The 12,153-nt window shown below is 47.3% G+C and overlaps 1 protein-coding gene across 5 annotated transcripts in view; it reads left to right on the top strand.

Annotated features, from left to right (window-relative positions):
- The window catches only part of ABL2 (ABL proto-oncogene 2, non-receptor tyrosine kinase), a 47,995-nt gene extending 35,867 nt beyond the window's left edge, over nucleotides 1-12,128 (top strand). For 3 of the 5 annotated variants that reach the window (XM_075760419.1, XM_075760420.1, XM_010299842.2), the window contains exons 6-11: nucleotides 642-819; nucleotides 1,440-1,624; nucleotides 1,915-2,067; nucleotides 3,177-3,266; nucleotides 4,512-4,685; nucleotides 5,322-12,128. In XM_075760419.1, coding sequence (XP_075616534.1) covers nucleotides 642-819; nucleotides 1,440-1,624; nucleotides 1,915-2,067; nucleotides 3,177-3,266; nucleotides 4,512-4,685; nucleotides 5,322-7,015 — 2,474 coding nt within the window. In that variant the 3' untranslated portion in view covers nucleotides 7,016-12,128. The remainder of the gene's footprint in view (nucleotides 1-641; nucleotides 820-1,439; nucleotides 1,625-1,914; nucleotides 2,068-3,176; nucleotides 3,267-4,511; nucleotides 4,686-5,321) is intronic. The other 2 variants (XM_075760421.1, XM_010299843.2) reach the window with 1 other exon arrangement.
- Nucleotides 12,129-12,153: the final 25 nt, after the last annotated feature.

Consider the following 12,153-nt stretch of genomic DNA (forward strand, 5'->3'; position numbering starts at 1 on the left):
TTACTCCTGTGTGTAACGGTATGAACAGGCATTCAGCAGGGCTGCAGCGGGAGTTGACAGAGATTTGACATGAGTATGCTGTTGCCCTCCTCCTCCGCTAATACATACTTTGTACATAATTGCAGTGACTGTAGCAAGTAGTCATCTGAGGAATGTGTGAGAATGCTGGTTTAGGAGCAGGTCCCACCACGCTGATCACTTACCCAGCTAGCACACATGGGAGTACTTCACATTACTCTGTAGTGACATTTCAGTCTGGAAATCTTGCCAGTTGACAAGGTACCTGCTTCCAGCTTTATGAAGGAAGAGAGGGGAAGAAAAGCAAATCATATGTGTTCAAAATAGCTCCTGTTTCATTCTGTATCCCTCCAATGAACAGAATTACTCCTTCATGTATATTATAAAGGAATAGTAGTGCTTTAATAGACATGTTTCTCTCTATCCATAAAGTAGATGGACAGATAAATAGACAGAAGCACTGAATTTTAAGTTGGGCTGCATTGATCTGGGTCTTGTAGATGGAAGTCTTCACATTTCGGAGTAATACTTCTTGGTACAAAATGCAACAAATGGATATTAAATCAGGAACAGCGGTAAGAAAGGGAAGCTTTATTCACATGCTCCCTCCTCCTCACTGCTAGGTGTATGTACCCTGGAGCCACCCTTTTACATTGTGACAGAGTACATGCCCTATGGGAACCTGCTAGACTATTTACGGGAATGCAACCGGGAGGAAGTGAGTGCTGTTGTGCTACTCTACATGGCCACTCAGATCTCTTCTGCTATGGAGTACCTCGAGAAGAAGAACTTCATTCACAGGTGGGTAAAGTCATGTTGAGCTGGTACAGTTTCAGATTGCAATGATGAACAGGCCACCAGCATGGTGGCCCAGGAATTCCTCCTTTTTTGAGGAGGTTTCTTCCAGAGTTAGGTTTTACCCTGGCTTATCCATTGGCTGTTTTGGTTTCAGTACTGTCTTCCGTAGCGCACTTACACTCTTGTGCACAACTGCCTGACAGCTATGAAAGTTGGTCTTGTCCTGTTCTGATGTACCCCCCTATATGCAAGACATTGTCAACCCCAAGTCCTGTTTTAATCCAGTCAGATAAAGCTGTGCCATAAAGCTGTTACCAGTGTGCGATGAGCTGCTGATCTCATCCTGTTCTCAGGAAACAAACACTTCTCATCATAACAGCTATCGTTACTGGAAGTTTAACAGAATTTAAAGAATGAACCCTAATCCTGACTTACCTTATCACTCCTAAGAATAAGTCTTCTCAATTTCTGACACTGTTCAGAGCAAAGCTCGCATTGCCTTTACCTGCTGTATAGAGTGCTTCCCGATTCAGAAGAGAGGTACAGGCTCTGCAACCACAAGACTGTTCAAAAGCCCTGCTCTGGCTCCAGTAAAGGAGTCTGCTTTTTTTCCCTTTGTACAGAGACCTGGCAGCACGGAACTGCTTAGTTGGAGAAAATCACGTGGTGAAGGTGGCTGACTTTGGCTTAAGTCGACTTATGACTGGAGACACCTACACAGCTCATGCTGGAGCCAAGTTCCCAATCAAATGGACGGCTCCTGAGAGCCTGGCCTATAACACCTTTTCAATCAAATCGGATGTGTGGGGTAAGAAAACTCCACTTCAGTGTTCTGCTCGTTTTCATTTTCTCTGCCAGCCTAGACAGGAATTTGCTTTCTGGCCTGGGCAGAAACGTGGGGAGAAGGCAGTCACATGCCAACCCACAGCTTCGTGAATCAATAGCATTTTTAGCATGTAATGTCTTCACCTAGACTGGCTCGAAATATTTGCAAGAAAATGATGCTGCCTCAAGCTGCAGTAAAGGCCACAACGTAATGAGCAACACAAGACGGGGGGCAGACATATGACTAGGAATTTTGTTTTCCTCCTTTTGCAGCCTTTGGGGTGCTGTTGTGGGAGATTGCTACCTATGGGATGTCACCATACCCAGGCATTGACCTCTCTCAGGTATATGATCTGCTGGAAAAGGGCTATCGGATGGAACAACCAGAGGGGTGCCCTCCAAAGGTTTATGAACTGATGAGGGCATGTGAGTATCTTCTTCCAGTTTGGGGGACAAAGCCTGGGAAGGGTGGGAGAAATCTGTAGTTAACTCTGAAGTCCTTGCTGCTTATGTGCCATTTTGTTAGCTAATGTGGAAAAGGCCCCCTCACCTGAGACATACCTGGTTATTGATGCAAAATGAGTCTGGTCTCTAGGGAACAAGAATTCACTCTCAAAAACTGTCATCTCTGAGTACAGCCAGATAGTACTTTGTGGCTAATTGCAGTGGTATTTTGTCAGTAGGGCTCTTACTCTGGAATCACCAAAATAGAAGAACAGTTCTCTGCAAACTGAGACAGACATGTAGTTGACAAAGTTGCACAAAATGCATCCTCCAGGCATGCTCCTTAGTATCAGCCGTGAAAAGCTCCCTAGTGCTCCATAACAAATTGAAAATCTACTAATAAAAGACCAAAAGATACAACAGTGTGCTGCAGGAAGAGAGCAACAGAGTTTCAGGGCATTGCCAATCTCCTTCAGAGTAGAGAATATATTGGGTGAAAGGCTGAAGATCCTAGTGAGCAAACCAGGCTGTGGTGCTGAGTAAGGTAAGCAGCTCTGAGCAGAGAGGCCCTGTTAGTATGACCAGGGTGGGAAGAGACTTCTTGGTGCTAACTCAAGCAATCTGTGTGGCCCTCAGCATACGAGACAGACAAACTAGGGCTTAAGGGGCAGTTCTACAGCGTGTAGAATTCCGTTCAACAGAATGTTGCCTGGAGCTTTGCACACAAAAACACTGGGTTAGATGAGTTCAGTCCAAACAGCCGGGGTAGCAAACGTGGAATTGTTCTTTGCCAAAAAAATTCAGGAAGAGGAATGAGAGATCAGAAAAAGCTGAGGCGTTGGCAGAGAGCTGGGATTTTTAGAATCGATTCCTTCCTCTCAAGACCTGTTTGTTAGGATACAATAGGGTGACTGACTGCTGCTATGAATTAATATCTGTGAATGACTCTAAAGCCTGTTTAATAGTAGGAGATCAGAGTCTGACTGCAGTTGAGAAAGCTTACATGTTTTCTGTCTCCTTGAACACAGTAAAAAAAATCATCTCCTACCTGTTTCAGGCATTGAGACTTACTCTGCTTTCTCACATTGCAGGTTGGAAGTGGAACCCACCAGACCGACCTTCCTTTGCTGAGACCCACCAGGCCTTTGAAACCATGTTCCACGACTCGAGCATCTCAGAGGGTGAGAGCCCCTCTTGTGTACTTCTGAAACAGTATTGGAGTTTATCCCCCAGAGAGCTCTCTCTTATGGATGGGCTTTTAAGGCTCATCTGCTAGCTGTGGAGGTTGTGAGAAGCTTTGCCCCTTAATTAATTTCTTAACTATAAGTCTGCAAATACATGCTCTTAGTTGGTGCACAAATACTAAATAATCTTAGACATATACCAGGGCAGGAGAACCAAGATGCCAAAGAGGTAATTTAAAGAATATTGTCTCTATTAGAGCAAGCAACTCTGTTTCCTGGACTGAAGTGTAAGGAATAGTGAGTGATGCTGAGAAAGATGTATTATGCATATCACAGTCCACTACTGACTGCAGCAATTAGGTCATGAAATGCTGTTCTATCAGCTTTCATTTTTAAAAAGTGTGCCTTAATCTCTGAATTTTCTACTTAGCTACTTCTAGGAACGAATCTTTGCAACTCAACTCTCAAACGTAATCAACTAGTAGGTAAATACTGGTGAGAAGTGTGATACGAGACAGCAGACAAGCAGAACTGTCTCAGCATCATCTACATTTTTAAATTAAATACGAAGCTGATTCATCCACTTCCCTACCACAGAAAAAACACACCAGATGGAACTCTACCAGGGAAGATCTGTAACAGGCACATCAAGTGACCCATACAAATGCCAACCTGGGTGTGGCCAGGAGGTTGTGTTTTTTTCTTTTTCAATTACATACCTTATGTTGCACGTTTTCCCTCCAAACATCAGTCTGCCTTTCTAGTAGGGAAGTGCGGTGCATTGCCTCAAGCAAAGCAGCTTAGATCCAGATCCAGAGAGGACACAAGGACACAACTTTTTGGGGATCCCAGGAGCATCAACAGGAGGCACCTTAATTAAAAACAGAAGCAAATGCATTTAGTGCTGGCTTTAGCTCTTGAGTAATCCTTAACCCAGCAGAGAACTATATTCGTACCAGACCTCTTGTCACTGTTTGGGGTTTTTTTGCTGAATTTGTAAAGACGTAAATGAGTTTGAAAGCATTATGAAAACCATCTTTCTTACCCTGAATGCCCCCGGACTACTTGAGCAAAAACTAAATCCATAAACGACGTATCTCTCAGTCACATATCTCCTCTTGCCAGTCTGGGTTTGCAGTAAAGACCCAGGTTTTCTTTTCCTCTTCCCCTGCTGGTCTCTGTTCCAACTATTCCCTTTTTGGTGTTTTTTTTTTTTTTGTTTTGTTTTGTTTTTCTTTGCAGAGGTAGCAGAGGAGCTTGGAAGAACAGCCTCCTCCTCTTCCATAGTTCCTTACTTGCCCCGGTTACCAATGCTTCCCTCCAAGACTAGAACACTGAAGAAACAGGCAGAGAACAAGGAGAACATTGAAGGAACACAAGATACTGTGGAGCACTCAGCCTCCAGCTCAGCACCAGGTACGGGCACTGGGATGGTGGCAGCGAGGCCATGTGTTCTGGGATAGGTTTGCTGCTGGTGGAAATTGCCAGAGAAACAGTAAACAGAACATGACACAGGAAGGTGCTTTGCGCTGCTATATCATTAGGGCTGTTGGCCACCTCAGCACCCCGATTATTTATTAGCAAATAGAAAGCACTGCAGCTTGCTCAATGTTCTTTTAGCAAATCTCACTGTATTTTTTTCTTTGAAATTTAGTTTTGCTGGTTTTTTTTAAATGACAGCTTCAAAACTAAAGTTGACAATGCAACAAGAGATTTTCTTTTATACTTGTGGTATTTGGGGAAGGAGGAGGGAACTACAGGAAAGGAATAAGAAAGTGGAAAAAAAGAGCAACTTCACTTTCTCCTGACCAATCTCCTAAGTGACCTCCTCAGTATAGACAACAGACAAGTCATGCGTACAGAATTGGAAAAAAATAATAAAAAAATAATCAAAAGCACGCCAGCCTTGCACAAAAATAAAAGTGCTAACTTCCTCTCTCTATCTCTGCAGAACCTGGGCAGTTAAACATGCCAGGCCAATAAGCCCACTGCAGGGTAGGGAAGTGGAAATGGAAATTGATTTGCAGATTCACACTTGTTTCTTCCTTTTAGGTTTTATCAGAAGCACACAGCCACCAAGTGGGTCTCCCGCTCTGCCTCGCAAGCAGAGGGACAAGTCACCCAGCAGCCTGTTGGAGGATGCCAAAGAGACCACTTTCACCAGGGACAGAAAAGGTGGCTTCTTCAGCTCCTTTATGAAGAAGAGGAATGCTCCTACACCTCCCAAGCGCAGCAGTTCCTTCCGGGAGATGGAGAATCAGCCCCATAAGAAATACGAGCTGACGGGTAACTTTTCATCTGTTGCTTCCTTGCAGCATGTGGATGGGTTCTCTTTTGCTCCCACGCAGCAGGATGCAAGCCTGGCGCCACCCAAGTGCTATGGCGGGGGCTTTGTGCAGAGGACTTTCTACAGCGATGATGGCACTGGTACCAGCAGTGGTGGGGGTGTAAGCACTGGTGGTGGGTGGTCGGGCATCACTGGTTTCTTTACGCCACGCTTGATTAAAAAGACACTGGGTTTACGAGCGGGAAAACCCACTGGCAATGAAGAAGCTTCAAAGCCTTTTCCAAGGTCAAACTCTACATCTTCCATGTCCTCAGGGCTTCCAGAGCAGGATAGGATGGCAATGACCCTTCCCAGAAATTCCCAGAGATCAAAAATCCAGCTGGAACGGACAGTGTCCACCTCCTCTCAGCCCGATGAGAGCACGGGGAGGGCCAATGACCTGCTTCCCAAAAGGTTTGAAGAAGGCCCTGCTTTGACCAGAGAGAGACCAAAAGCAAAACTCTTGCCGAGGGGTGCCACAGCACTCCCTTTCCGAACCCCCTCTGGATTGGAAGAAAAGGAGGGTCCAGGCCTAGCAGCAGCTCCTAAGGGCAAAGAAAAAAACAGTGTCCCACGGCAAGGGGCCCTTGAGGATGGCGAGAGGCCAGGGTGGTCATCTCCAGTAAAGGCTGCAGCAATACTTCCAACCACTCATAACCACAAAGTGCCAGTCCTAATCTCACCCACTCTAAAACACTGTCCAGCAGACGTGCAGCTCATTGGCACAGACTCTCAGGGTAATAAATTTAAGCTCTTATCTGAGCATCAGGTCACTTCTTCTGGCGACAGGGACCGGCCCAGACGGGTAAAACCAAAGTGTGCTCCACCTCCACCACCAGTGATGAGGCTCCTCCAACAGCCAGCTGCCTGCCCAGATGCAGCAGAAGAGCTGAGCAATGTGGCGGGAGCGCAGCACGGACTGGAATCAGGCGAAGGGAGTAAGAAGGCAGCAGCGGCAGCACCTGTTGGTGGAAAATCTGGGAGGCCCGTGATGCCTCCACCTCAAGTGCCTCTGTCATCGTCTTCCACTTCCCCAGTAAAAATGGCCAACGGCACAGCCGGCACAAAAGTAGCGCTAAGAAAGACCAAACAGGCAGCTGAGAAAATCTCCGCGGACAAAATCAGCAAGGAAGCACTGCTGGAGTGCGCAGATCTTCTCTCGAGTGCCATCGCCGAGCCGACACCAAACAGCCAGCTGGTGGACACAGGGCACCAGCTGTTGGATTACTGCTCAGGCTACGTGGACTGCATCCCGCATACACGCAACAAATTTGCCTTCCGGGAAGCCGTGAGCAAACTGGAACTCAGCCTGCAGGAACTGCAGGTGTCCTCAACAGCTGCTAGTGTCCCTGGGGCAAACCCCGTCCTTAATAACTTATTGTCATGTGTCCAAGAAATCAGCGATGTGGTGCAAAGGTAGCTACTGTCAAATCGGGGTAAGAGAAATACACACCGGGGGGGTGGGGGGGACAGGGACACTTTTTTTCCTGTACTGATGCTTTCAAAAGGAAAGACTGATACTTGAGTATGTGAAGTACCTCACATCACTGAGTTCTCCTCACGTTTACAGGTTCATCTCAAAAAAAATGGGGATGGAGAGGGTAGGTTAAAGCTGTAAGGGGCAGAACATCAAGGATTTGTCCCTACCTAGTCAGTCTGATCTGCTTGGTATGGCAAGGAAAGGCAGTTCCTTGCTCCTCCCTTGGAGAGGCAGGAGAATCAATGGCAGGTTCTCGCTCTGGGAAGGATGGTTTGATGTGTGATAGCTGGAGTACTGGAGTGGCTGCAGGCCACTCGGCTGTACGGCTCCTCCCCTGTCTGCACTAACACACGCTTTGGCCTCCTGACAAGGCAGAGGAAAGGCACGGGGGCTCTGTTAGTACCAACTGCCGAGCAGTCCAAGCTGGAGTAGCTCTGAAGGGGGAGGTCGCGTGCGGTTGGGGGAAAGGTCTAATGCACTGACAGTATTCAGAGCTGCTGGAGGTGGATGCACTAGCCCAGATGGCTTACTTCCACAGCGCTGTTGCTGCTGTAATGAGAACTGCAAAAAATCAGTTAATATATGAAACTACCCCTTTTCCCTCCTGTCCTCCTCATCCACCATGCGTTCTCACCTTCATTGTCTTGGAAGCATCAGGGATGCTGGGCAGACTTACCACTGGAATCCCTCCTTCCCCACCACACAGCCTTCACTCAGTTGATACCTATTTCTAGTGGTCTAGCACGGGTGCTGCTTGATGGTCTTTTGTGAGTAGTTTGGAGCTCTTGCACAACTTGCCAATGTTGTTATTGGGGTGGGTGGGTGGGTTGTTTGGTTGGTTTTTGTTTTAAAGCTCTAGATTGTTTTTCACTCGTTACCAGGTTGACTCCCCAATTCAGTTTCATCTGCTTGAGGACCCATGGTAGGTAAGGCAGAGGCTTTGCCAGCTCTGGCTGCTCTCCACATTCCTTCAGCAGTCACAGAACTGTGGGGCCAGCTGGAGAGCCAGAAAGTACAGCCTGGCCTGCCCACCATGCGCCTCGCTGCTGCAGGAGTCCCTGGACCAGTCCCTACTCCTGGCATAACAGTAACACATCATGCTGATGGCTTCCTGGGATTTTTCTAGTGCTTACCTGTCTTGCAGGCTTTCAGCTTTCGTGCGTACGAAGGTGACTAGGTATGTCAGCACACGGGGGGAATCATAGCCATCTTTTTTTTTTTTTTAACTTAGTCCTCTATTTTAAAGGCTAGACCAGAATCTCATGCTGTGGTGTAGGGAACACGCACATATACTGCGCACTCCTCTGCCTAAGATGTGACAAAAGTGTTATGGCTCTGCCTCCGAGACCTCCCGCTGTGTCATGGCCTCTGGTGCCTACTGACAATCCCAGAATGAAAGCAGTTGCGTGGTTGAAGTTGTCTTCCTTGGTCCTAGTGCTGTTTGTAGACTGTTGTGGCCTCAAAAAGCCGGTCATCTGCGTATACGCACAACTCCCTGAGATGTACTGGCAAGTAGGAAGACCTCAACTAACCGTTGGTTTGAGAGAGGAAGAAAACAGTCCTGATACCTGGCTCCAAATACACGTTACCCTGCATGCTGCTGCTCACTTCACACTGTTGGTGATGATAGAGGATCTGGCTTGCTTTGCACCTTAAATCTTTTATTTTTGGCTAAAATGCTTTTTTAAACTTGTTTTTTTAAAGCGTGACTGTGCTGCTTTTAGTTTGAGCATTTAGAGTTGAGCTGGGGCACAGGTGTGAATTTAGAAGATGGGCACTTCCATTTCTGTCTAGAAGCATCGCCCTGTTGACGCTTGGAAGTAGGCTGGGCGGACTCGGTGAGTGTCCCTGGTTTTTTCCATAGAGCACAGCGAGACAGTGGCTTGAAAAATCTTTAGAAATGGGCTGGTGTCTGAGAATTCTCATTTTACTACTGGTCTGTGGTACACAAAGTTGTGTCACGATGCATGAATGTGCACCAGTAGAGCAGTACGTGAGGTAAAATGGACCACGTGAGCTACGCTGTCCAAGTAAGCGAAATGGTGAATAAAAAAAGCAACCCCCTCCACCCTAACTGATTGAAGTGAATTAATTATTCCTATGAGTCAGTTTTACTCCAGTGAGCTAGAACCTAAGTGGAGACAAATGGAAGTACAGCGTGGGTTACTCATCCTGACTTAGCAGCACCAAGCCCACCCAACAAAGCCTGCTGTCTAGTTCTGCGATAGGATTTTCGGCTCTCCTGCAGCCCTCTTTCAGCCGTAAGGCAGAGTACCAAATCGTTATCTTGTAGACTTTACTGAAGGCTTTTTGCGGTTTACCTTATCTCTTTTGGTCATCTTTATTGAAGGTGTACATAGTTGCACACCAAACTAACCTGCCTTTGGAAAAGTGACCTGCAGAAGGAAGAAGAGAAGGCTTGTGATAGTGCTTCACACAGCTTTTTAAACAATCAAAAGGGTTAAAAAGGTATGGGAGCTTTCTTCGGGGCAGAAAGGCAGGTCTTGTTTGCCCTGGCAGACAATCGTGTGGTTTCATCATTGTACTCCTACTCAGCCTAGGACAAACGGACTGAAACTGAAGTGATTCTCAGGGGAAAGGTATTATAACCAGAAAATGTTAAGGCTGTTAGTCCAGTTCTGATGAGTATTTTGAAAGAAGCCTTTTTTTTTTTTCCCCTCCCTGAATACCAGTCTTCCAGAAAAGCTCCAGCAAAAGTGATAGAAGAGCAAACAATTCTTGGAATTTCTAACTATTAAAACTCCCCTCTTTCAACCCTTTCTGAAGAAACTAACAGTGCCCCAACAAAGGACTGGTTTCTCCTCCCCTCCTGGCAGAGGCGATGGGCAGTAACTGTCAAAGCAGCCATCTGCTTTTAGCGTCACAGAACGGCCGAGGCTGGAAGGGACCCACGGAAGCCATCTGCTCCAACCCCCAGCTCAAGCAGGGCCACCTCCAGCCGCCACCCAGGACCACATCCCGGGCTTTTTAGTATCTCCAAGGATGGAGACTCCACAACCTCTGCGGGCAGCACAGAAGCCTGTTCCGTTCTGATCCCTCCAGTGGAGGGAAAACGTGGGACAGTGGAAGTCAGGGATTTGCCTGTCATCACTCCTACGGCAGGCGTTTTCTTTGCTCTTACCTATTGTCTTACATCAGGTAGGTAGATGGTGGCAGAGGTAGTGCTGACTCGACACTAGGGTTGTTTTTTCCCCAAATAGGAAGCTGCAGAATTGCTGCTGCTTCTGCTGCCCAACAGTGATTCCCAAGCTGGAATTCTCCCCTGCCCTCTCCCAGGAGAGCAAAAGGAAGGTATCTGGGAAAGCTGGTTCTGCTGTAAAGCACTGTTAGGTTGTTCTTCCTGCCACAGCTGCTCTCCTGAAATTGTTACCATTCCTTCTCCCTTTTGCTAGGTTTGACTTTCTGTTCAGCCTTAAAGGTCTCTGCGGGAGCAGGTTCTCTGCTCTCAGCCTTGCACAGTGTGTTCAAAGTAACCTAAGGATGGAGAAGCCCCGTTACTGGTCCCAGTGAAGAGCACTTCTTGCTCCACTGTTCGGGGTAGGGGACAAGGCACAAACTCCTGTTGTGTTTCCTTTCCTCACCCTGTCAGAAGGCCTTGTGGGGTAAAGATGCAATTGCAGCCAGGCTCTCTCACTTGCACTAGTATGGGCTAGGCTTTAAGGTAGTCTTTGCAACAGGGGATGGCATCACATAGGGCCTGGTAACGCCAAGCACAAAGCATGCGCTCACACCAGTGAGTTGCCGTGGGGCACTTTCTCTCCCTCGCTACTGTGGGCAACTAGCCGACTCACAGGTGCAATTCTCCTTTCTTCCTGCACTGTACACTGTTTGAACCCCAGAAGTGGTGCACTCAGCTGTCTGACTGGCAGCGCTTTGATTTAATCCTATTTTTCATTAGTGCGGACAGGGGTGAAACTGAATTAAGAGTCTGGGTCAAATTTAGCTGCTGGGAAAGTGGAATGGAATGGAGCAGCGCTGCTGATGCAGAACACAGTTGGGAAGGGGGGGGGGCTCTCTGTTCCCATCCTCCCACAGGGCATTTCTCCTGAGCACTGCTGGCCTTGTGTCAGCGAGACACAAACACACGTGTGTTGACATCCCGTCAGGTGTGCTTATGCAAGAGTTTTATGGCACACCGCTCTCTGCAGGCAGCGGGAACTAAACCCCACAGCGTGGGGCAATAGCTGCCCCAAAACTGCTGCGTTAACAGAGCGGGTAGGATGGGTTACACCGTGCGGTCATCGAGTAAGGAAATCCAAACCCTGACGTCCGTACCGCTTACCTGCGGCAGGCTTTCCCCAGCAGCTGAGGCGCTCCATGTTTTGCTTGTCAGTGCTCTTGGGCATCTGCAGCTGTGACAAGCACTAACGAATTCAGATCTTTTTTTTGGAAACATAACAGGCTGCTGTCTTCTGTTTTAAAACACTCAGCCCAGCCCCGCTGCTAATCAGCGGCCGGCAGGAAAACCAAAGGGTAGCGGCTACGGCACGCTCGGAAACCTCCCACTTCAGTGCGAGTGGCACCATCGAGCCCAGACGGGCACTGGGGTTGCTCTCCAAGTGCCCGTAGCGTAGAACAAAACCTTCAGCCTGTTCCCTGGTCTAGGAAATAAGAGGTTATGGTGCACCTGGCTTATTTATAATACCTACACGATAAGAAACGTCTGTACCAAAGGAGGTCATTCTTCCAAATGTGTCTGTCGTGCACAGGAGGTAAAGCCCCATCGGCTCAGCACGCTGTTTGTGTCAGTAGTGAACTCATTGAGGGCAGGAACGGATTAAAACGAAACACGTTAATCACCAATCACTCTACCAGTGTTGTCAACTGTTTTTGTTTTTAATTGTTATTGTAATATATTTTGGTTGTTTTTCTAATTTAATTCTCTCACTATTGTCTGACTGTGAACTGCGAACAGTGTTAAACTTGATGTAAATAAGGCCCTTTGAAGGGCTTCTTTGCCTGTCGTTCCACAGAGTTTTGCCAATTTGCATTTTGTTTTAAATAAAGGTTGCAATATTTTATTGGCAAAAAACAGAGTGTGTGCTGCTTTTTTTTCC

The sequence above is a fragment of the Balearica regulorum genome, chromosome 8, assembly GCF_011004875.1.
Source record: "Balearica regulorum gibbericeps isolate bBalReg1 chromosome 8, bBalReg1.pri, whole genome shotgun sequence".
Lineage (NCBI taxonomy): Eukaryota > Metazoa > Chordata > Aves > Gruiformes > Gruidae > Balearica > Balearica regulorum.